The sequence below is a fragment of the Leptonychotes weddellii genome, chromosome 2 (assembly GCF_054177405.1).
Source record: "Leptonychotes weddellii isolate Sample4059 chromosome 2, ASM5417740v2, whole genome shotgun sequence".
In the NCBI taxonomy this organism is placed as follows: Eukaryota; Metazoa; Chordata; class Mammalia; order Carnivora; family Phocidae; genus Leptonychotes; species Leptonychotes weddellii.
The window spans coordinates 121493516-121516227 of NC_138370.1; the positions used below are offsets into that span (position 1 = coordinate 121493516).

Sequence of the window (22712 nt, forward strand, 5' to 3'; positions counted from 1 at the left end):
AGGACACTGAGTGACATTAAGCATCTAAAACTGCAAGGGGAAGAGTCAGCACGGTAGAGTATAAAACCAGAAGACTGGACGTGGATAGAACAGACCTAGGTTTTAAGTCTGGTCCCACCGCCTCCTCTCCAGGTGATCTTGGACAAATTATCCAATTTGTTTCACTAGTTGAAGAGCTTGTAAAGATTAGAGAGAAGGTAAGATCTTTCCACCTTACAGTGTGCACATGGAAGAAGCTCAACAAGAGTTAGCGATTACTAAGAAGAAGGCTAACCAATAGACACAAGTGTCGAATACTACAACGGGTTACTGAAATAGGTTTGGGGATTTCTTTCTCTGGGATAAATTCTTGACTGAATATGGTTTGTTGTAGACTTCCTGAAAGATGAGAAATATTTTAATGTGCTCATGTTCTAAGTTTGCAACCTAATGTTCATCAATAAAATATGGAGAAAAATCCAAGTGGAATCTTTTCTGTTGATCTGGGGCAATGAGTTTTGTGTACATGACTGGAGTCCCACTGGCAAGTGTGATAAATTACTGATGTGTCAGGAAGAAAAGAAATTAACATGTATTAAAATCTACTATGTGCCAGGAACCACGGTAGCTATTTTTACATACTTTATCTAATTTAATCCTTACAATAACCTTGTAAGGTAGGTATTTTCATTATCTGTAGATTAACAAAATGAGGCTCAGTAACCTTATGTTGCTAGTCTAAGGCCAGAAAGTAAGGAAATGGTGGGGCTGGGATTTTATTTTAGGACTTCTGATTTTGCATTCCCTTTCCACTCCATCAGAAGGATGCTTTCATGCAAAAGAATTAGAAATCTTTTTTAAAATGAGGAGAATAACTGAATTTTTTTCCTTCTTCTTTTCAGTGAATAAGAGAAAAAAAAAAAACACATCCCACAGATTCTACTGCTGCACCAAATAGGACTATTTAGTGTAGTGCAAAGGGTATGGACAAGCCAAAGTCTTAGAATGCATGCTAGTCCCTCTCTGTATGAGTCTTGGGGTGTTTACTCCTCTGATTCTAGTCTCCTTATCTACAGAATAGAAACAAGTATAAAACCATGAAATTATGAGATAATATCTAGTACATCACTCTGTAAACTCTGACAACACCAAATGTTGGTGAGGATGAGGAGCAGCCAGAATTCTCGTACACCGTTGGCAGTAACACAAAATAGCTACAACCACTTTGGAAAACAGGCTGGCAGTTTCTTGTCACGTTAAACAAACACCATAAAATCCAGCCACCCCACTCCAAAGTATTTACCCCAGAGAAATAAAAACCTATATTCACACAAAAAGCTATATATGCTAATATTTATAGTCACTCAGGTCATAACTGCCAACTCCTGAAAAGAACTGAAATGTCATTCGACAGGTGAATGGATGAACAAACTGTAGCTCATCTATATAATGGGAAACCACTCTGCAGTGAAGGAAATGAACTACTCGTATATGTAACAACACAGATGGTTCTCAAGTGCAATCTTCTAATGAAAGAAGCTGGACACAAGTTGCTATATTACATGATGCCAATTATATGAGATTCTGGAAAAGGCAAAACTGTTTGGGCAAAAAACCAGCAGTGCTTGCCGGGGCTGGCGATGGAGAAGAGGCTGACTACAAAGGGGCACAAGAGCATTCTGTAGGGTATTGAAACTGTTCCACACTTAGATTGCTGGGGTGGGTACACCACTGCATGCATCCATCAAAACTCACAGAATTGTCCACTAAAGAGGGTGAATTTTAATTTATGTAAGTTAGATCTGAATAAACCTGGGTCTAAAATAAGATATCATTTTGGACATTTGCATTATATATGTATTATGTAATCACATGCACATATGTGCATTATATATATATATATGCATATATATGCATATGCATTATATATATTTCCCTTGAAGGATACACACAACAACAACAACAAACTGGTTAAAATGGTTGGTCTCTAGGAGAACAACAGGAGGGTTGGGAGACAGGGGTAGGAGGTTAGACTTAATTTTCATAGTATACCTTTTTTTGAGTCATTTTTTAAAACTACATAAATAAATAAATAATTTAAAAATAAATGAAAGCGTTAAGGATCACCCTGCTGGGATGCCTGTTCCTTTTCTGGTGACTTTTCAGTCACTGAAAGAATTTAATTATGGGCGCTACTGTCAACCACTGGGGATGTTAATGAGGGTCCTTTTGCTTTAGGTAAAAGGTCTGACCTGATCTTCTTACCCAAATCTACAATCTGACAATTCTAAATTTCGTCAACTCTTCCCAAGAAGCAATCATCCTTTTCTGGCCATCTTCCTGTTAGATTTCAGTGGCGACTGATATTTTGTTCATATACTTGTTGTCTCTTCTTTCCTGTACACCATCTACCGGACTGCTAGTGTCAATTTCCTCAAACAAAGATCACACCACCCCTCTGCTTAGAAGCATCTGCTGCTCCTCTCTGCTTATAAGTCCCTTAGGTTGCAATGTAAGACCTTTTAGAACTGGAAATGAAATGGAGTCCCAACCTGTCTTTCCATTTCCTTCTATTCCCCTCCTGCCAGGCTTAAAGCAAAAGTAAGCATCTCACTATTTTCCAAATATGTGTCTTTCAAAATTATATATATACTATATCTCTCCATTTGACAAAACTATATTTTACCATCCATTAGATGAACTCATATCACACCCTAAAGCCCTGTTTAAATATCACATCCTTTGTGAAATCTATGATTCTTCCCCATATAGCTGCTCTTCAGCCCCCTCTGCTCCCCTAGCACTGGATTTATAGCACTATTAGGTCATTTATCATAATATATTCTAATTTTTCTGTTTAAGGGTCTGATCCCCTCAACTAGACAGTGAGCTTCTTGAGGACAGGGCCCTAGGCTTATATATCTTTTTGTGTCTAACATAGTACCAGAAACATGAATGCTTATTTCTCCCCCATATTTCTATGTGAAAGTAGGTACATAACATGTGCACGCACACATGTGCACGTGCACACACGCATATTTCTTGAATGAAAATGTGAATGAGTTCCAATGTCATATACTTGGAAGGCAAGGCAGAAATAGAAATATAGTCTGAGCCACGAGCTGGCAGTTCCAATATCTTACCATCCTGGAAGGTGTCATTAATTGCAATGACAGCCTGGAAGGGTTTGGTCAGTTCGGCCCCTTGTGCTGAGCTGAGAAAAACCACAAATGTCTCCAGCCCTTCAATTACTGGATACTGAGTGTCATCTAAGATAGTCAAGGTGCAATACTAGAAGAAAAATCAAGATGTTAATCAGACTTCTTGCGGTGATCATTTTGCAATATATACACAAACACTGAATCATTATGTTGTACACCTGAAACTAGTATGTTGTATGTCAATTATGTCTCGATTTAAAAAAACAATATAAGAAGAAGAAAAATCAAAGTAAACCTATGGAATGTCCAACACACAACACCCATCTGCCTTCAGGATAGTAGGACAGAGGTGATAACTTGCTTTTTCTGGTGGTCATAGAGTTAAGTTTTTCTATCCATAAAATGACAATCTCTTTATTACAAACCCTTAGGTGTTTTGTCTCTAGATATTTACATCAGCAGGCTGTAGCTCCTATCCTAAATCTGTGGTGATGGATATTAGATGCTGACAATATCATTTGGAGAGTCTGTAGAAGATCTCTCTGGGTTTATTCTCTTGTTCGCATGTTTGTGTTTGTGAAGAAAGGGAAGACAATAATAAGGCAAGGGTGGTTTAGAGTCCTCCACAGAGTTTGGAGAGTGGAACAGAGACAACATTAACAGGCCCATCTGGCCTTTGGCTGCTCTGTGCTCACCTGCTCAGTGACACCTGGCCCAAACTCCACCTTCCTAGAGCTGGGGACATAGTCAACTCCTGGAGTGGCGGAAGCTGGGTCTGAGGGCCGCGTTGCACACCAGACAGATGTGAAGGTAGAAAGGTCAGTCCCATGACGGATAACCGGAATCTTCACTGTACCTAAATGGAGATCCACAGAGATGTCAATGGTCAGTTTTGGGCCAGAAGTCAGTGGGTTTTCAGAACAATGTTCTCCCTCATAGCAATAGCAGCTTTATCCTGTGAACTTGTCTAATCCAACTTCAGTCATGCTCCTGTGTTCCCTCTGAGGAAGGCTGTGAGGTGTCACCACCCCTGTTTTTACTGACACTAAGATCAAGAGCAGACCTGGAGGAGGGTTTCATGGAGGTAGTACTGGAGAGACAGCCCTTAGGGGAAAGTGGTTTTGTGGTTTCATGAAAGACACCGTTCACAGGAGAAAAACAAAGTGGAGAGGGCCCATCGAAAAACATCTCAAGCCTATTTTGAGAGAAGAAACTCAGAGACTAGTGCCTCAGGGATGAGCTAGAAAATAGTCAATTAAGAAAGAACCAGCTAGGGGACTCTATGGGGCCTGAAGCTGAATGTTTCTAATTAAATGTTCCTAACTGGGTTGATTTCCCTATTTTATCTGAGTGGTGCACACATCATTACTTAAACCATAGGTGCTATTGCTTATCTTAGGAACGAAGCTCATCTTCTGGTCCACTGTAACATTACACTTTGTAGTGTCCTAATGATACATATGTAGATTTTTAGCGGTTTTCACAACCAAGGTCAGAGAAAAGCTACATGAAAATCCCATTGCTCATATTTTTTTAGTCAATAAGCTGCGAGCTGACAAGTAGTCACGGCTGCGCATTTGGTATGGAGGAGAGGAAACATGGTATAGGAAAGGTCTAGGTTCTAATCCCAGCTCTGCCATATTAGCTACTGATCTTTGATGCTTTATTTCACCTTTCTGAGCCTCCATTTGCTCTTCTATCTAATGTTATCTTTTCTACAGAAGACTAAATGAGAATGCATGGAATGCAGATGGCATGGTGCCTGGCATTCAGTAAGTGCTCAAAAATATGAGTTCCCATGATCCCTCAGAGTATCACCTTCAAAGAGGTGAATGGCCTTGACCAGGTGGCTCCGATCAGTGGGTGCTCAACACAGCTGCTGCTCCTTCTGGCAGTATGTCTGCTAGCAGCATGCAGAAGACTTTGAGAACTTTGTAGAGCCGAAAGAGGGAAGGAGCCCGGGTGGAAGAAATCTGCCCACTGACTGCTTTGGGGCGTTATATGAATGAGAAAGTTTCATTGGTTAGGACACTGAAACTTTGGAATTTATTTGTTCTGGCAGCTAGCAGTATGCTAAATAACTTACCTCCATCCTCAACAGATCGAATTTCTTGCCTTCAGGGGCCAAAATGCTTAGCACCATGCCCTTCCTCCGGACCACAGAGATCAACCAATGAAGCTCTAAGCCAGATCCCTCCCTGCCATCAGTAACCAGGGCAAGAAAAGTGGATGGAATTCCCTATTCTTCACTACCTTCCATTCTTGGTCTTAATGCCTATTATTATGTCTCCAACTGACAATGAATGGTGTCACTGAGGAATGGCATTCTCAAATGTCTTAAGGACATTCTGAAAACTAAGAGGAAATTGTTTAAGAAAGGGATCAGGATATGGGTGACGGAATCCCAGAGATGCTCTCTATTACCTGCATCCTCGCTGACAGTGAAAGCCGTGTTGCCCAGGGACACAGTGGAAGCATCATTGGGACCACTAATGAGCACCTTGGCCGATGCCACCCTTCCGATGCGGGCATTGTCTGAAGCATCTGCCAGGACAATCTCAAACTCTTCTTCTTCTTCATATTCACTGTCATCAATGAGCATGACATCACAGGTGGACATGGTGACACCAGGCCCGAATATCACACGACTGTCAGGAGACATCCCTCTAGATTTAAAATCAGAGCCCGATTCTAGAGCATAGAGGCTACTTCCCATAGCTGACTTAGGGACTGTGTAGCAAATTGCAGATACAATGCTGCTTGAATCCCCTGAAATACAAATGGTAAGAAAACAAAAGCATTTGAGTGAGCACTTCTCAAATTTTAAAATCTCTGATAATTTGGTAAGCTTGGTTCCCTCTGACACATTCCATCACTACTTCTGTTCAAACTCTGACAGGAAACCTTCCCGCATTGCAGCTTCTTAAGCCTGTGGTATAAACCACCTGAGGATTTAATATACCCCAAATACTTCACCAAACACTTTAAAATGGATTTCCTATTCTGTGAATTTTGTGCTCTGTTAATTCACAAGACTCATTGCTCACCGTCTAAGACCACAGAGGATAGAAAGATAAGAGACATATTTGGTACTTTAAGTAGCAAAGTAATTGTGTCCCAAAGGTAGTACTCTGAGCACAGTTCACTGCCTTTCTGAATAAACTTCTGCACTTTAATTCCCAGGGAGAAATCAGCTTGTTTAAAAAAAGAAAACAAAATAAAACCTGCCTCTCTGTACAAATGACTTATTAGTGCTGCCACGTCCCTGGAAGACAGCCTGATCTGGGCCTGGCTTGCTGGCCCAGAGCAATCAATGGAGCTTGCTTGTTTTCTAAGTGGCATCACCAAGGGTTTGCACTATCTACAGTGTTTGTTACACTAATGCCCAGTCAGCAGATTCAATAAAAAACCTGACATCATCACTTACAGTCATGTTTGGACTTTGAATGAAAATTTAATTTCCGTGGGTTTTAAAGTTTCAATATTGCACAATCACAAATGCATATGATCTTTGTTTTGTTTTCAATCCCTCAAGCATTGCCCTTTATTTCTCACACATGGTTTATTTCTCATCTGAGCTCTATACGTGACACTCATGTAGGAAAATCTTTAAATATATTTCTGTCTTCTAAAACTAAGATGAGAAGCCAGTTCTTACAAACTTCCCTCCTTGACCAAGGCTACTAAATATTTTATAGATTGGGTGATTGATTAAGAATCCTAAATTCATGAATAATTTGCAAGGCCAAAATATAACCAGTCTTCTAGTCCCATTAAAGAATAAATGGGAGTGCTAACAACTTGAACTAAGAAGAGAAGCCTTCTGATAGTACTCACTACAGGTAGGATCATTATTAGGGTTGTTCTGGGAATTTAAATAAGCTAATACATGTAAAGCACTTAACACACAGAAGTTAGTATGGTACATGAGCACTTGGCACATAGAATGGACTCGAAAAATGCTAGCTATTGTTATAGCTCCTTGTCACCATTGGCACCAACAGACCTTTTCTTTCGATAGGTGCAAATAGAAAACCAGCGCTCTCGTTGACCCGGTAGGTCTTCTTATCAAACTCTAATGTGGGCTCGTCCTCAGTGTCATTGATAATGACCTTCGCCTGGGTGAACTCCCCTAATAAGGCATATGCTGGCATGCTGAGCTCCACGGTGAAACTCTCAATGTTCTCAAACACATCATCATCATTGATGACAATGGTGCAGGACTTGGTGTCCTCTCGCTCATCAAACTGCACCTGTCACAAAGCAAACAACAAGGAGTTCTGCTGTGTCTGAGATTCCCCTGCTCGCTCCCCCAGAGCATCATGGGAAAAAAGAGGACCCAAGTCTAGTGGGCAGAGCACTGAATGAAATAGCTGGTTCTTCCAACCCAACTTCCTGCTGTATCACCTGGAACACATGGCTACCTGTTCCTATTCTTCATCTACACATTGGAGTGGATTTACCACATAGGGACATGGAGGGCAAAAACATCTCTTACTCTTTGGTGACTATAGAAAAACATGTTGGTAACTATTTATATCTTGTTTTACTAATTCATTTGGGATAGCAAGAGTCATTTGATTACTCAGGTCCCCTTCTATTTGTGGCAAGTTTACCTGGAAAGATCTTTGAACTTGGAGGGTGAAATTCTGGCCTTAAGCTGGGTTAGTCTATGAATCTTTACAAATGTCAGATTCTTCATCAGCTAAATAACAATTTCACGTACTTATTTTGCATATTTACTGGGAGGACTATAAGACACAATGTGTAATGAAAGCGCAAAGTATATTTTAAAGCACTGAACAAATGCGAGATGTTATCCTTATTACCATTTCCGTATTGCTTACACAATCAAAATTGACATAGAATCTCAGTGTACTGAATAATGGAGTTTGAAGCCACAGAAAGTTATATTATGAACAAGCCAAACTGAATTTTAACTTTATATTTAACTAAATCCTTTGCCATTAAGATGGGCTAGATCAATAATGTAAATGAATTTAGCCTGGTACAAAACAGAAATTATTTTATATCCACACAGTTGTGAACATTACAGGGATTTATTCTGGTTTTACCGCATCTTAAAAAAAAGATCAAGATAAAACCTTGAAAAGGAACCAGGGTTATGGATCTATCCAAAACTAAAAGGGTAGGAAATAGGCCTGGACTACACTTTGTGTAAACTGAGATAGCTAAAATGTGTAAAATAGTCATAAACCTCTAGGGACACACAAATCTGAAAAATTCCTAATTTTCATCAGCAGAAAATTACTATTCCATATCTAATCAACTAATCAAATTAAATTTTACTAAGTTCCACATTTCAAAACACTCCCAACTTAATGAAACACCCCTAGATGTCTATTTAGTTCTAGAACCCACTGCCTTTTGCTTTTCCTTGACAAACCCAAGTACATGCTCTTTCTTATTATTTTGCTAAAAGACTCCTTGGCTTATCTGCTCTTTTTTAATTCCTCATTTAAATTTGACCTCAGTCCAGCTGAAATGCCTCAAAGAGAGAGCCCACTCTTCTTTACAGAGATTTATGCTGTCATAAGAATAGTGAAATTACTTTGCAAAAACACTGAAGAAATACGTAGTCAGTGCCAGGTATTGTGCTATTCATAAAAGAGGACAAATATGGGGTATCCTGCCATAAGGGAGTTTACTGTTTAAGTCCTCTTCCTTTCTTCTGTGTTTACTCTCTCCTCTCTGTCTGCTTCTTCCCTACCCAGGTGCTGGCTACCACCGCTGTGGTAGAGACCTGTGTAAGTATCCCCGCCCCAGCTGCTCTCTGCATTCCCTGCTGACCAACACAGCTGTCCTCTCACGTCTCAGGTACCTCATACTTAGCCTTCCGAAGCACAGTCAAGACCACCCCCCGCTCCAAACCTGCTCCTCTGATGGTGTCCCCTCCCGGCAAGGGGCATCACCATTCATCTCCCGCTTCTGCCCACACTATCTAGTCTGCTGTGAAATCGTATCAATTCTTACTCATCTGTTCAATCCACCCACTTGTCTCCACCTTCGCTTCATAACCGAAACTCACGCTACCATCATCTCTCACCCAGCCTATTCCAAGAGCTTCCCGACCATCCCCCACACTCTCTCTTCCCTTCCTTCAGCTAGAGAAGGTGAGGGGAGAGAAAGGGCTTGGGTCCTAAGGGCGCCGTGTAGAACATGATCCCTTGAAGACCTTTTTTGGTCATGAAGCAAAATGTAAAGACTGAGAAACCAGACAACTTAAACTTTTGCAGTTAAAAACTTCCACAAAGAGTAGATGGACTGAGAAGAACTAAGCCCTGGGGAAAGGGAATGCTGGAAAATCACCTGAGGAAGGGCGCCAATGGAAAGGGAGGTGGGATAAAGATTAGGGGGCAGGTGCCCCACTTGCCAACCACCTCAGGGCAGCTGTGGCTGGTGCCTGCTGGCAATCAACAATCAGAGCCCCCCCCCCCCCCACCTACCTGGCCAGCATACTCCACGTAGTCCTGCTGTCCGGGTTGGGAGCTGACCCTGGAGCTGGAGCTGGCCGTGCCTTGCTCGGTGCGACACAGGACGATGGCATACTGGTTCAGGTTCCCACTCCTCTGCACTGTGACGCTGACAGAACCCGCTTTCTCACTGACGTTGTAGCTAGAAGCACACAAAAAGGCCGTCTCTGAAATTCTGAGCTGGGGCTGTGAAGAATCCACTCGTTGAATGCCTGTCTCTTCTGGTTGATTACAGTGCCAGGCAGCTCGGAGAATAGGAAGTTCGGCTTCTTTAAGAAGCTAGGTTATGAATTGAGGAACTGTGTTCACCTGGGACAGTCACAGCACCAAGGGACCAAGGAGGGCCCATTTTCAGAGCGAGTTGAAAGGCTCGCTCTGAAAGAAGATGGGCAGCGCGTAGGAGCTATGCACTTTGTTTTTCAAAACACAGAGAAATGACAAACAATCTCTCCCTAGTGTGGTAGAGTAACTAGAACAGTGGGTTCTTAGGAAAGAAAGCTGCTTGGAAGGCAGTTAATGACTTAGTTCAGGTGGGAACTGACTGGACCAGATCTCCAGGAAGTGTGCAAAGGAGTCAGGGTGGTGGCAGAGATAAGAAAATAAGAATGGGGCCTATGTAACAAAGGTGTTTAGACAAACGGAGCTTTGTGGACACTGGGGAGTGACAAGGAGCTATAGACTGAATGTGTCCCCCCAAATTCATATGTTGAAATCCTACCCCGAATGTCCTGATATTTCGGAGGTGACTAGGTAATGAGGGTGGAGCCCTCACGAATGGGATTGGTGCCCTTTTACAAGAGGTCCCACAGAGCTCTCTTGTCTTTCCACCATCTGAGGACACAGGGAAAAGACATCTGCCTCTGAACCAGGAAAAGACTCCTCACTAGACACTGAATCTGTCAGCTCCTTGATCTAGGACTTCCCAGCCTCCAGGACCGTGAGGAATAAATTTCTATTGTTTGTAAGCCATCTTGTCTATGGTATTCTGTTAGAACAGCTCAAACAGACTAAGACACAGCGTTAACTTAGCTTGCTGCTACGAATTTGTATTGTTTTGGCGAAGTAGAAGGCAAACTATCCATGCACTATTAATTCATAAGTATCTAGGTTTAGAAAAGCCATGAGTGAGTGGGACCTGAGCTGGGCCTTGTTTTTCATCACTGAGGATGAGTATTGGGCCAGGGCTTATATCTTGTTGCTGTGAGTGTTGCCAGCAAAGTGCTTCTGACAGGTTAGTCTTCATTGCCAGCTTTGGGACACTCTGTACTATTCAGCCCATTAAACGCTGGATGGTTGTCCAGAAAAAGTGATCAGTTTTAGTCCATTTAATTTTTTTTTAAGGAGATACAAATAAGAGGGAAATAACAGCAAATATATATATATATATATATATATATATATATATATATATATATATATATAAAATCAGTGTATATATATATTCTCGAAGTGTGTATGACTAAGAGTGGAACAGCCCACTTGTGGGGCACATGAAATCAAGTTTGTATGTTATCCCCCACCTCCATTCCAATTTTTGTCTGAATTATCATGAAATTGCTTTCTTAGAATAGTGAGTCTCTGAAATGTAGACTTAAAGAATTATTTCCCCCACAAAATTATAATCCTAGTTATAATGTGACCTATAAAATCAACACTGTGCTTGCCTGCCTTTACCAAAGCTGGTGCCTGTTTGCCTCTCAACCCCCCAAAAGACTACAAAAGCTCCTTAAAGAGTACCTATATTAAACTATGAATTTGTCCCAAAGGAAATATAATCCTATAAACACCAAAGGAACTAGGGGAGAATATAAGACTGAGAACAGAGAGAATGTAGAGGGTAAGGCAAAGATGCTTTATTATGGGCCAGTGATTATTTTCAGCCAGTACTGAATGTGTATTTTGTTTCTTATCAGTTCTATTGGATTACCTTCTAAAACTTGAGGGCGGAAGTAAAAATACTTGTAGGAGATGCAGTAAAGCACAATGGTTAAGATCACTGGGTTTCACCCCAATCCTAGTTTTACTGCTTATTAGCTATGCGACTTCGGGTAAATTAGTTAACCTCTTTCTGTCTTCATTGCTTTGTTCTTGTGGGGACAACAATAGCACTCATCTCACAATAGCAAGTGTTAAACAAGATAATGTATGTCAAGTGCCTGGTACACATAGTATTAAAAAACATTTGGTGACATTATTATTTTTATTATTGTTATCCCCACCACCACCATCATCAGATGACTAGAGTTGGCCCCCACGTACTTCAACCTGATCTCCTCTGCTTGCCTGATTCACTTCTCAAGAATGAAAGCCAATAACCCTTGTACCTGGTATATTTAAAGCTGATGAGGGACCACTGAACATGGAAGACATTGTCGCTGACCACATTGGGTTTACTGTCTTTCACCAGAAACTGAAAACTATCCATCATCTCATGGATCTTCTCCTTGTGCAACACGTAACGAATCAACCCTAAGTTCACATCCTCTGTGAGAAAAAACACATTGTGAATTAACCCAGGGATGTAAAGACAGCTTTGTAGATTCCACGCTAACATACCCAGTTTATTCTTTAATGGGTTGTAGACAGAACTTAATTTCCCAAGAACAAAAAAGGATAGTAGTCTTAAAAATAAATGTGTCTGCCAGATTTCAAAATAAAATCCTACCACTCTGTGTGACAAAGAGCTGTCTTTACATCCAGGAAATACCCTGATGCTGTTGTAAAATGAGAATCCCAGGGTCTCAGCAAAAAAGTACTTTAATGAATCTCTCTGGAATATTAAAGGCAACTTTGAGAGCTGACAAAGAGTCTTTGACTCCATCCTTTGTGTACACATGCGCACACTCAGCCTTACTTCCTTCTAAATAAGCTTCTTTGGAAGGTATGTGCTACTACAAAAAGCTGGGGTTGAATTAAAACAGCCCATACACAAGGCACAGATTAAAGGTTCTCTTCTAGGGGAGAACACAAGATCGAGAACAGGGAGACAAGGGAAATACGGTGCATGAGTTGTAAGGCGCAGTTTTTGCAATGACGGCTCAAGGTAAGGTCCATCCTCAAAAGAAGTCTGGAAGAGTCTGACATGCTTATAATACTACCAAAATACAAAATGGTCTGCTTGATGTGATTCAAAATAGGAAAATATTTCTGTTGAACAACGTATCCGTGTTGATTTTTATTTCTTTGTTAAAGACTTAAGAAACAATCCATAACCCTTAGAGAAAAAATTAAGCCATACAGGATCACGGATATTTCATAAAGTCTGGTTGTTGTTTTTGTTTTTTGTTTTGAAAGAAAACCAAGCATGTTGCACATCTGAAACAAATGTAACATTTGTGTCAACTATGCTTCAATTAAAAAAAGAAGAAAACCAATCAATATCATGTGATCCTGCCACTAAATCTTGCCAAAACCTAAAGCAATCTGGGAGCTGAGCAAGCATGGTAAAGACAATTTTTTTTTTCTTTTGCCATAATTGAGAGTAATAGGAAAAGGAAATCAGGGGAAGTAAAATTCTGAAGTTGGATGGTTAGACACTAAACGATCTATTTGTTTGCAAATAAGTGACTTGAGGGTAAGTAGCTAGAAGTGGTTGTGAGAAAGATCAGGGAGGTAGGGGAAGTTAGAAGGGATTTCTCCCATCTCTCAGTTCCCCGAGTCCGCACCCTGAGTGAAAGTGACGGTAGCTCTGCCAGGCTGTAGCTTGTTCTCCATGTGGCCGTGCTTGGGGCCCGCTGTAATCTCATAGACAAGATGCTGGTCCTCTGTGTCTGGGTCCATGGTCAGCAGTTCCTTCTTGGTGATCAAGTTGGTTGCCTGGAATAGAAACCCATTAAATTTAATTCCTAAGGTGGGAATAAAGCCAGACCAAGACCCTCTGACTCAGAATTAATTCAGTTCAACAATGATTTACTGAGTGCATTTACTGCATGGAAAACTCTGTCAGGATTGAAGAGGCTATAAGGACCGCAACCATCCCAGCCTCCGTCCTTGAGGTGTTCACACTTTATTGGGAAAGAAAGGCTCGTGAGCAGGGCAATTGTGGAAAGAGCTATAACGGGAGATACAAAAAAGAGTACTGTACACTTTTGGGGAGTGGGAGAGATTAATTCCATCTGGATCGGAGGAGGGATTTGAGGTGGTGGGATTTGAGTTTGGCTTTTAAGGAAGGTTGGAACTTTGAAACAATGATAAAATACAGGCAAGATGGCCAAAGGCATCTACCTTGTTAGAGTCAATCACAATTCTTGAAATTGAGTAAGATAAATATATGATAGCCCAATATTGCCCAAATACACTGGCTAAATTTTAAGTTACTCATTCATTCATTCAACAAATATTTAGTAAAAGCAAAGGTTTGAGAGAAAAAAGGGGGACATGTAACCGACCTTTGGACTTGGCAAAATAAAGGTCATTGTTGACTTTGATAAGAGTCACTGCAGTAGGATAAAAGTGGAAAGTAGAAAACCAACTGGAGAGTGTCGAGAAGAAAATGGGATGGTTCTGAATATGGGGGAAAAAATCAAATAAGGGATGCGAGGAAGTTGTACTAATTTAAAAAATCCCAACCAGTTCTGTAGAAAGCTACAGCGTAGCAACTACATATACAGCCAACTAATTAGCTCCACGGAGACGGGAAAATCCACATCCTAGAGGGAACACCACACACAAAAGAAAAATCAGTTCCTCAACTGAAGAAGCACGTGTGTCTGGGTGAGGATGAGGATTTACTGCGTGGTATGTCACCAGGTAAGAACCGTGGCATATTTTAAAAGGACCAAATTGGGATTTAGGAGGAGAAAGGAATTTCTAAAGTAGAAGTCCTCTGAGGACACTCACCTACAAAATACTCACTTCCTTCCCATCTATGGCATATTCCAGATATTTCCCGAAACCCATCATCCCCTACTTCTAGTTAACAAACTTGTAGCTGAGCCAGCTAGAGACTCTATTCCCAGCCTCTCAAATGCAACAGATGGAGCCATATAACCAATTTCTTGCCAGAATAATCTGAGCACAAGTGATGTGCTTCATTTCTGTATTACTTGCTTAAAATGAAGTTCCTTGCCCTCTACTTCTCGGTTTTCTTCTTTCCATGGGCTGGAATATTGATGAATAGTTGAGGAGTGTTGGCTACACCTTCAACAGCAACAACCCAGTGATGTGAGAATAATAAGACAGAAGGAATCTGCATCTCTGAAAGGTCATGTAGAGCCCTGGACTGCCCACTTACTACCACCCCGTATGCGAGAGAAAAAATAAACTTCTATCTTGTTTGAGCTTCTGTATTTTGGGGGTCATTTTGTAAGAACATCTTAAACTATATACAATCTTAACCAAACTCATGGAGCTTGCCAATCTCAGGAAAATCAGCTCCCTTAGGGAGGGATAAATGTGAGTCAACTGGACTTCTATCCCCACGTGGTCACAAATAAGGACACAGCCCATGTTGGTTCATGTGAATGTGGCAGACGGAAAGGCCTTACCTTGCCATCCATGTACTCCAGCCACTGAAGCCCCAGGTTGGTAACAATTCTAGGGGTGCCATCATCTACTGGGAGGATGTCTACCTGGAAATGCTGAGGTGCCGCGGTCATAACCTGTGGGGGAAGCCAAAAGAGAAAAGTCATCATTCACAGACATCTGAAGTATGTCAGGTCCTACGGCCTACAAAGCTGGAACCCCAGAAATCTGTTGGCAGCTCAGAACGGGCAGCTGTGCCAGTTTCCATTGCTTATCACCCTTGGCATGAGGCACAAAGAATGCTGATCGATCAAGTGGGGACAAGATGAGAAGAAAAGTTGACTTTCACACACCCATGCATTCCTTAGGTGGGTTCAGTATTGCCCTGAAGTGAAACAGCAAACAGTAATTTCCCTTCAATAACTCTTGTTAAAATTCTCAGGAGAGGTGGACTAAACTTATCATTCACATGCCAATGTCAAAGTCTCCAGGGGGGATTCTGCCACGTGTGATAATAAGTTTCATGAGAGGATATTTTCTTTCTTTTTTTGGAGGGGAGGGGGGAGAAGGGCAGAGGAAATCAAGAAAGAATAAAAGCGTTTGTGGGAATAGTGAAAAGAAACTGGTCTATAATTTCATTCTCATGCAGATACATGTACACATACACACTCCACATATGTGGTGAGTCCGGCCCAGAATCTCTGTTTCTGGGAGGATAAGGCACGCCGGCACGCAGGGCAGCAAGATGCTGGCTTTTCAATCTTTTGCGACCTTCCTAAATAATTTCCATTTCAAAAATAATACAGTCCCTCTGGAGACCTACCATGACCTTTTATATTTATCAGAGAGGTAGCCCTCTTGCTGATTCATCCTGAAATCTCTTTTCTCTTCTGAAAGTCAAATGAAGTGGGGGAGTAGCTACAGTTCAGAAGAGAAAAAAATAAAAACAATGATCTGCCAGGTGGTGATGCAGAGCAGACACCAAAATGACAGGAAATCCCAAGAGCCGTCTCACTGACACCTGGGCCAACGGAGAACGACCTTCACGCAGACTGTCTCTAAAGGATGCAGGGGGATCTTTCTTCCAGGAAAGAAATCATTCCTGGTCATCATCAAAGTAGGAAAGGACTCTGCAGGATGAGGAGCTGACCCTTCTGTTATCCTGAAATACAGCTGGGTGTGATCGAGTTGCTCAGTCACGCTGCTTCTGCTCAGTCAGACTCGAATGCGCAAGATGCAGGCGGGTCCTCGGGCCCACCTTTCACCACGGTTGCCGTTATTCCCCGGGGAGGGTTAGGATCCTGCCAGAAACCTGGCTGAGGAATGAAGGAGTGAGCAAAAGCGGCAGGGAGGGGAGTGGAGAGGCCATCTTCAAGTTTCTTCCAGACACCTGAACCTTGGAACAGGGCAATTCTCTTCAGGAAGGAAAGCTTGACAACTGCAGGACCTCAAGAGAAAAACCCCTTTACCTGTTTCACCAGCTGGTCCTAAAACGATGACAGTGATGATGATATTAGAGCCACAGTTTATTGGATGCTCCCTATGTTTCCTGTGTAAGGCACTGGGCCAAGTGCTTTATGCACATCCTAAGGACTGATCTCATCCCCATTTTACAGACATTTCAGCTAGTAAGTGAGAGAGCCAGAATTTAAATCAGTGTCTTTTAGATGCGAAAGCCATACTCTTAACCAGGTTGTTCTCTTCATGACATTGAAAAACTCTGGCTGGCTGAGGGGACACACAAAAGAGAAAGACAATCTAGAATCATATGAGATTAGCTACTAGAATCAGATGAACGCAAGATGAAAGGAGTCAACGGTGTGCCAAAAGGAAAAGAGAAACAATGACAGCCATAGGAACAATCACTATCACCCTTTATTGTGCGTGCTATTTGCCAACAATGTTCCCCACTTTATGTGGATTACCTCCTTTGATCCTTAGACTAACTGAAGCTGGTGATTGTTACCGTACCCATCTTACAGATGAAAAGCTCAGGCTTGGAGAAGTTAACTAATTTGTGGCCAATTAGTGACAGAATAAAAACAATGCTATTCTTGGCTGAAAAATGCCCTGTTCTGCTTCTGGACAACCTCTGGCACACTGCGCCTCCCTCTCCGCTGTCTGTGCCCCTCACCTCTTTTCCTCCTTCTTCGACGATAAAGAAGGGATTTGTCCCGTCAGCCACAGTGAAGGTGAACCGGTCTCTGAGGGAGTTGCTGCCGTCGTGGCTGTAGCTGACCCGGTTCTGGTAGATGTCTTCCATGGTGAAGATGGACGTGCGCCGGAAATGCTGCCCGCGGCTGGCTCGCTCGATGGTGCCGTGGCGTGGGGGCTGCACAACGGTGAATGTGACAGACTCGGCCTGTCGAGGAGGGAAAAAGCAAGGTGGGAAGGGAAGTTTGAAACAGAAATCAGGTCGTTTTGTTTCGTTTTAAAAGACTGATTGATTGATTATTTATTTATTTGATGGGGGTGCGGGGCAGAGGGAGGGAATCTTCAAGCAGACTCCCTGCTGAACGTGGAGCCCGACACAGACCATCCCACAACCCATGCGATCATGACCTGAGCCGAAACCCGGAGTCGGACGCTTAACCAACTGAGCCACCCAGGCGCCCCAAACCAGATTTGTGAGTGATGGCCAACAGGCGGTCAAGGGTATCCAAACCTAAAGACGTTTATAAAATAAGGATTGCATTTTCTTTATAGATATCAAAAATAAAACAAAGGAGAGAAACTATGTTGGGGATTACAAGTGAACTTATGTTCTGGTGCCTTCTGGTGTCAGACTAAGACATTTAAATTTGTCTTTTAAGGATCATAGGGGAAAACCTGAATTTTAAACCTCTACCAGGATGATAGGAGCTAGACCTTTAAAACTACTCACTTCCTTCCCAACCTTTCCCCCCACTTTTCCAAAATTCTCGTATCGAGCATCCCATATACATCAGAACAGAAGCTAATTTCCCATTTCTAGTTGCGGCTTCTAGGGTGGCACACAGAAGGAAAAATAAAGACATAGAAAACACTGTTCAAGACCTCCCAGTGATTTCCCACCAACTTAGAATAAAATGCAAAGGCCTGACATATGCCAACAAGGCCCTCTGCGGCCTGGTCCTAGGGTTCCTCTCTGGCTGCATTCTTTACTCCTGCTTGCTTATTGGGTCCCAGTCTCTTCCTTTCTTTGTTGTAACTCGAAGTTTCCAAGCGCACTTGACCACAGGGCCTTTGCACTCCTGGTTCTTTGGCTCAAAGAATGACTCAGATAACTGCATTGCTTGCTCTTCCACTTCATGATGTCTCTGCTCAAAGATCAGCTCCTCAGAGAAGACTTCCCTGACCACTCCGTCTCAAATAACACACCCTTCAATCTCTATGGCTTTTATCTTGCTTTATTTTTTAATTCATAGCACTCATCATATCTGACATGATGTTATATGTTCTTTCTTGTCTATCCCCCTAACCAAAGGCTGGAAACCCCCCAAGGCCGGAACTCTGTTTTGTTCCCAGCCCTGTCTTTAGCATCTGGAGCAGAAGCTGGTACAGAGACGGGTACCCACAGAACTAATGAACAAAGTTATGGTACTCTTTATGAGAGCTAAGTCATGCCAGAATGTTAGATACTTTAATCTGAAAGCATCATGAGAATAAGAGTTTAGTCTCTGCATGCCCTGTTTTACTGAATAAAGCCTCCTTCCTTGAGGATGCTCAAATTGTAGTATTTCGCTGTCATTCAGAGAAGTCTGAATGAAGGAGGTAAATGGTAGGAAAAATGAATAGGTGCCCCAAACCCTTGTTCACTCTAATAAGGAAGAATAAAAAAAATTGGCTAAAATGTCATCTAATTGTCTATGAATCATGATAAAAAAAAAATCAGCATATTAAGGGATTGTTCCATGTAATCAGGGGACAGAGTGTATGTACTTAGCAGTTCAGAAAGGGTTTAAAAACAATTTGATCTCAAATATATTAGTTTCTCTTTTCCAGAAGGCCACAGGGTCTTCTGATTTTTAACCTTTCAAGGATGCTTGCACTGACCTCACTACTCTGCCCTACCCTTGGGATACACAGTCACAATGTGACAGATCAGCCTCTCAGTCAGCCAGAGAACTCAGGGGAATGCTCTTACCTCTGTGTCTGCATCCACCGCCTTGAGCTCAAACTCTGTGATGGTCTTCCTCACACCCTCCTGCACCCGCATGCCCAGGTTCTGTACAACAGGCAGTGAATCGTCCACAGGGCGTATGGTGATATGGAAAGTCTGGGTTACCTAAATGGCAGAAAGTGCAGGTGGGACACCTGTCCCCGGCACCCACCCAAGTAGAAGGTAGGTGCTCTCTACTTTTCCTTTCACCCATTCCTGGCTTGAGCGCTTGACCAGGAATCCAAAGTGGTTTCCCTTTGGCAAGAGCCCCCAGAGCTGTCAGAAGCCACCACTATCCTTGGGTGAGAGCAGGCGAAAGTGAAGCTTGCGGAGTTGCTTCTCATACTCCCTTCAAAGAAGACTGCTGAATCAGCGCCCATTCACTGAGGGAATGGAGTACCTTGCCTACCTCACTGACTCCATCGGAGAGCGCAAAGCTGAAGGCATCAGAATGTTTCTCGGTTTCACTGGAGTGGATATACCGAACATTTTGTGAAGTCAGGTCAGCTTGAGTAAAGGAACTAATCTGGACACCTAGCAAAAGGGGAAGAGAGAACCAGAAAAAGGATGTCAAAATGCTAGCCACACTTCTAATGCTAGAGAAATGCCATACTTTCACCAGACGGAGTCCTTTGTATATCTCTTACAGCATTTACGTGCTTCTCTCTGAGACCTTGTGTTAGAGTCGTTTGTGTATTTTTTTTCCCCTACCACAGCATATGTTCTGTGGGAGCACATGTTAACTTAATTATCTAGCTTCTGCTATGTGCCAAGCCAACAGCAGGTGCTCAATAAATGTTCCTCTCCTTTCTCTGGGGGTTTATGTATGCAGGTCAAATCTGCGAAACGCAGAGCCATTGCCTTAGTCTCCAAACTCCTCTCTCTTACGTTTTATATTCCCCCATAGCCTCATAGTCCTTTCTGAAAACCTGTCCTAATTTTTAATATTGTGTGATGGTTTAGCTTTTGAACACTAGAGTCATAGGGCTTGGCTACACATACGCTTTTCTCTGTGATTGGTGAGCCTGGCATCCATGATTTTACTGGATATTCTTCAAGGTCCCTTTCAACCTTCTGGTCTATGATTTTCTAGCTTCTCATATACCACGTTAGCCAGGCTGGCAGTTAACAAAACTTACCGCATGACTTTGGGGTTGGCGAAATCATTCTATCTTAACTCTTAAATGACCTAAAAAACCAGTATCCTTTAATAACATGATATAGAGGAAACACATTAAATTTTTTGCAGACTTGTTTTAAAAGTAAAAAAACACAATACTAAAGTGATTTTAGATAATGCCAATGTATCCCACAAATGAGTAACATCTTATGTTTTTAAATGTCCCACAACATTTAGCAAAACAGCCCGGAATTCTTGCTTCTATCTTAGGGCTTCTGTGACTCATCCTCTGCTGCCAGCCAAGACGGAAACAAAACCACATCTTTTAGTCCCTCGGCACAAATTCCCTCTTTCTGATTCTGGATGCTGGGTATTAATCCATTGAGTCTAGTCCTTTGGTCTGGTCCTGAAATTCATTTGCTGCTTCCTGGGATGTATTATTTATCATTGTTAATCCCAGCAAAACCAGTTTGGCTTTTTCGTAAAAAAACAGATTCTACTTTGACTGTTTTACATTTAACCGGGACATCAATATCTTTTATCTTTATCTTTAAGGCTTTATCTTTTTTTACAAAAATCAACCTACATGGTTTACATTTGCAACTTTATCATCTGAAATTTGTTACCTAGATACAACAGCCTCCTGAATATTGGGGCATTATTATTATTTTTTTTTTTTGATGAGGAGGCATTTGATATTTCTGTGCTTGCTACATCAGCTGTTGACAGGCAAAAAATGTGGCCCCCTGTCTTATCACTTTGTCTTGTGGCTCTAGACAGAAATCCATACCATTCTTTAAAAATTTAATAACTTCAGACTGGCTGCACTGAGAAATTTAAATCTCTTTCCCTTCTGTGAATCCATCCTCACAGCTCATGGGGAAATACTTGTCTGGATTCTCGCAATCAACTGGTCACCTACTTCACTGTTCCCTTTATATGAGTCCTTAGTCTGAGAGTGATTAAGAAAGGTGACAGGTTTTTCCTTCTTGCAAAGAAAGGTTTGGAATTGATCTTTTCTTAATATTTCTTATTGAGAGGGAACTGATGTAAAGTAAATTGCACATATTTAAAGTGTACAATTTCATGAGCTTTGGCACATCCGTGAAACCATCACCTTAATCAAAACAGTGAACATATCCATCACCCCCAAAGTTTCTTAACACTCTATAATCCTTACATTCTTCCCTTTTTGTCCCCTACCCTATCCCAAAGAAACAAATCAATTATTTTCTGTAACTATAGATTAGTTGAATTTTTCTAATTTTCTTCATAATTAAAATCATAGAGTATATGCTATTTTAGGCATGGTTTCTTTCACTTAGCATAATTATTTTGAGATTTATCCACCTTGCAGCATGCATTCTTTTTTATTCTTTTTGTTTGTTTGTTTATTCTTTTTTATTGTTGAGTGGTATTCCATCGTATGGATATATCATAGTTTGTGTCTCCATTCACCTGTTAATGGACATTTAGGTTATTTCTAGTTTTGTGCTATTGCAAACAAAGCTGCTATGATCATTCACGCACCAGTCTTGGTATGGGCATAAGTTTTTATTCTTGGGTAAATCTCTAAGAGTGGAATGGTGGGAATATATATTAGGTACATGCTTAACTTTTTAGGAAACTGCCAAACTAAGTGGTTCTTTGTGCCAGAGGGTAACAAGGTGCATCTAGAACAGAAGCTTCAAGAGGACAGGGATTTTTGTTGTTTTTTCACTACTGTGCACCTAAAATAGTGCCTGGCACACAGTAGGTACTCAAAACACGCTTGGTGAATGAATTCAGTTCATCCACTATAATCGCTATCTAAGAGGTCCTACTGAGCACAGATTTTCCACCTCTGTACACTTCAAAAAATATTCTAGCCTTTGCTAATTGGGTATTGGAAGACTTAAGCTACTCACCATCAGGATGGTATTTCCAATAACATATCGTCCCTACTGGCTGTCACAGCAGGTAGTTACTCTTTGAAATATCTTGAAGGAGTTTAATCCCATCGAAGGTGTTTTCCGTTACCAACCTGCTGGCTCAACTATGTTTCTGGCCATATTACAGAGACCCACATTAACCCTGTCAGTTTTTCCAATTCTCCTGGAGGGCCAGCACGTTAGAGAAAGTTCAGTCCAGGTCAGGGAAGCATGCACAAATAAAGCATCTTTGAAGAAACTGCCTTCCTAACAGGATGTTAGGTGATTGCCTTGGCCTTCCTGCTTTCTGCAGGGCTGTGGATGGCTGCATGCATGCTGCCTGAGTCCCACCTCAGGCTCAGGCTGTGGGAGACCCTCAGCTTTTCTTCAAAGCCTCCTGTTAGGGAATGAATTGTGTCATCTCCGCCGCCCCTGCCCTCCCCC

General features: G+C 41.8%; 1 protein-coding gene across 1 annotated transcript in view; it reads right to left on the reverse strand.

Annotated features, from left to right (window-relative positions):
• Nucleotides 1–22712, reverse strand: part of FRAS1 (Fraser extracellular matrix complex subunit 1) — a 394684-nt gene that overhangs the window by 46598 nt on the left and 325374 nt on the right. Inside the window, exons 46-56 of the mRNA XM_081813142.1 lie at nt 19648–19772; nt 19224–19364; nt 17232–17459; nt 15121–15234; nt 13300–13450; nt 11959–12118; nt 9608–9776; nt 7147–7393; nt 5565–5909; nt 3836–3996; nt 3123–3270 (exon numbers count right to left, since the gene is read on the reverse strand). Coding sequence (XP_081669268.1) covers nt 3123–3270; nt 3836–3996; nt 5565–5909; nt 7147–7393; nt 9608–9776; nt 11959–12118; nt 13300–13450; nt 15121–15234; nt 17232–17459; nt 19224–19364; nt 19648–19772 — 1989 coding nt within the window. The remainder of the gene's footprint in view (nt 1–3122; nt 3271–3835; nt 3997–5564; nt 5910–7146; nt 7394–9607; nt 9777–11958; nt 12119–13299; nt 13451–15120; nt 15235–17231; nt 17460–19223; nt 19365–19647; nt 19773–22712) is intronic.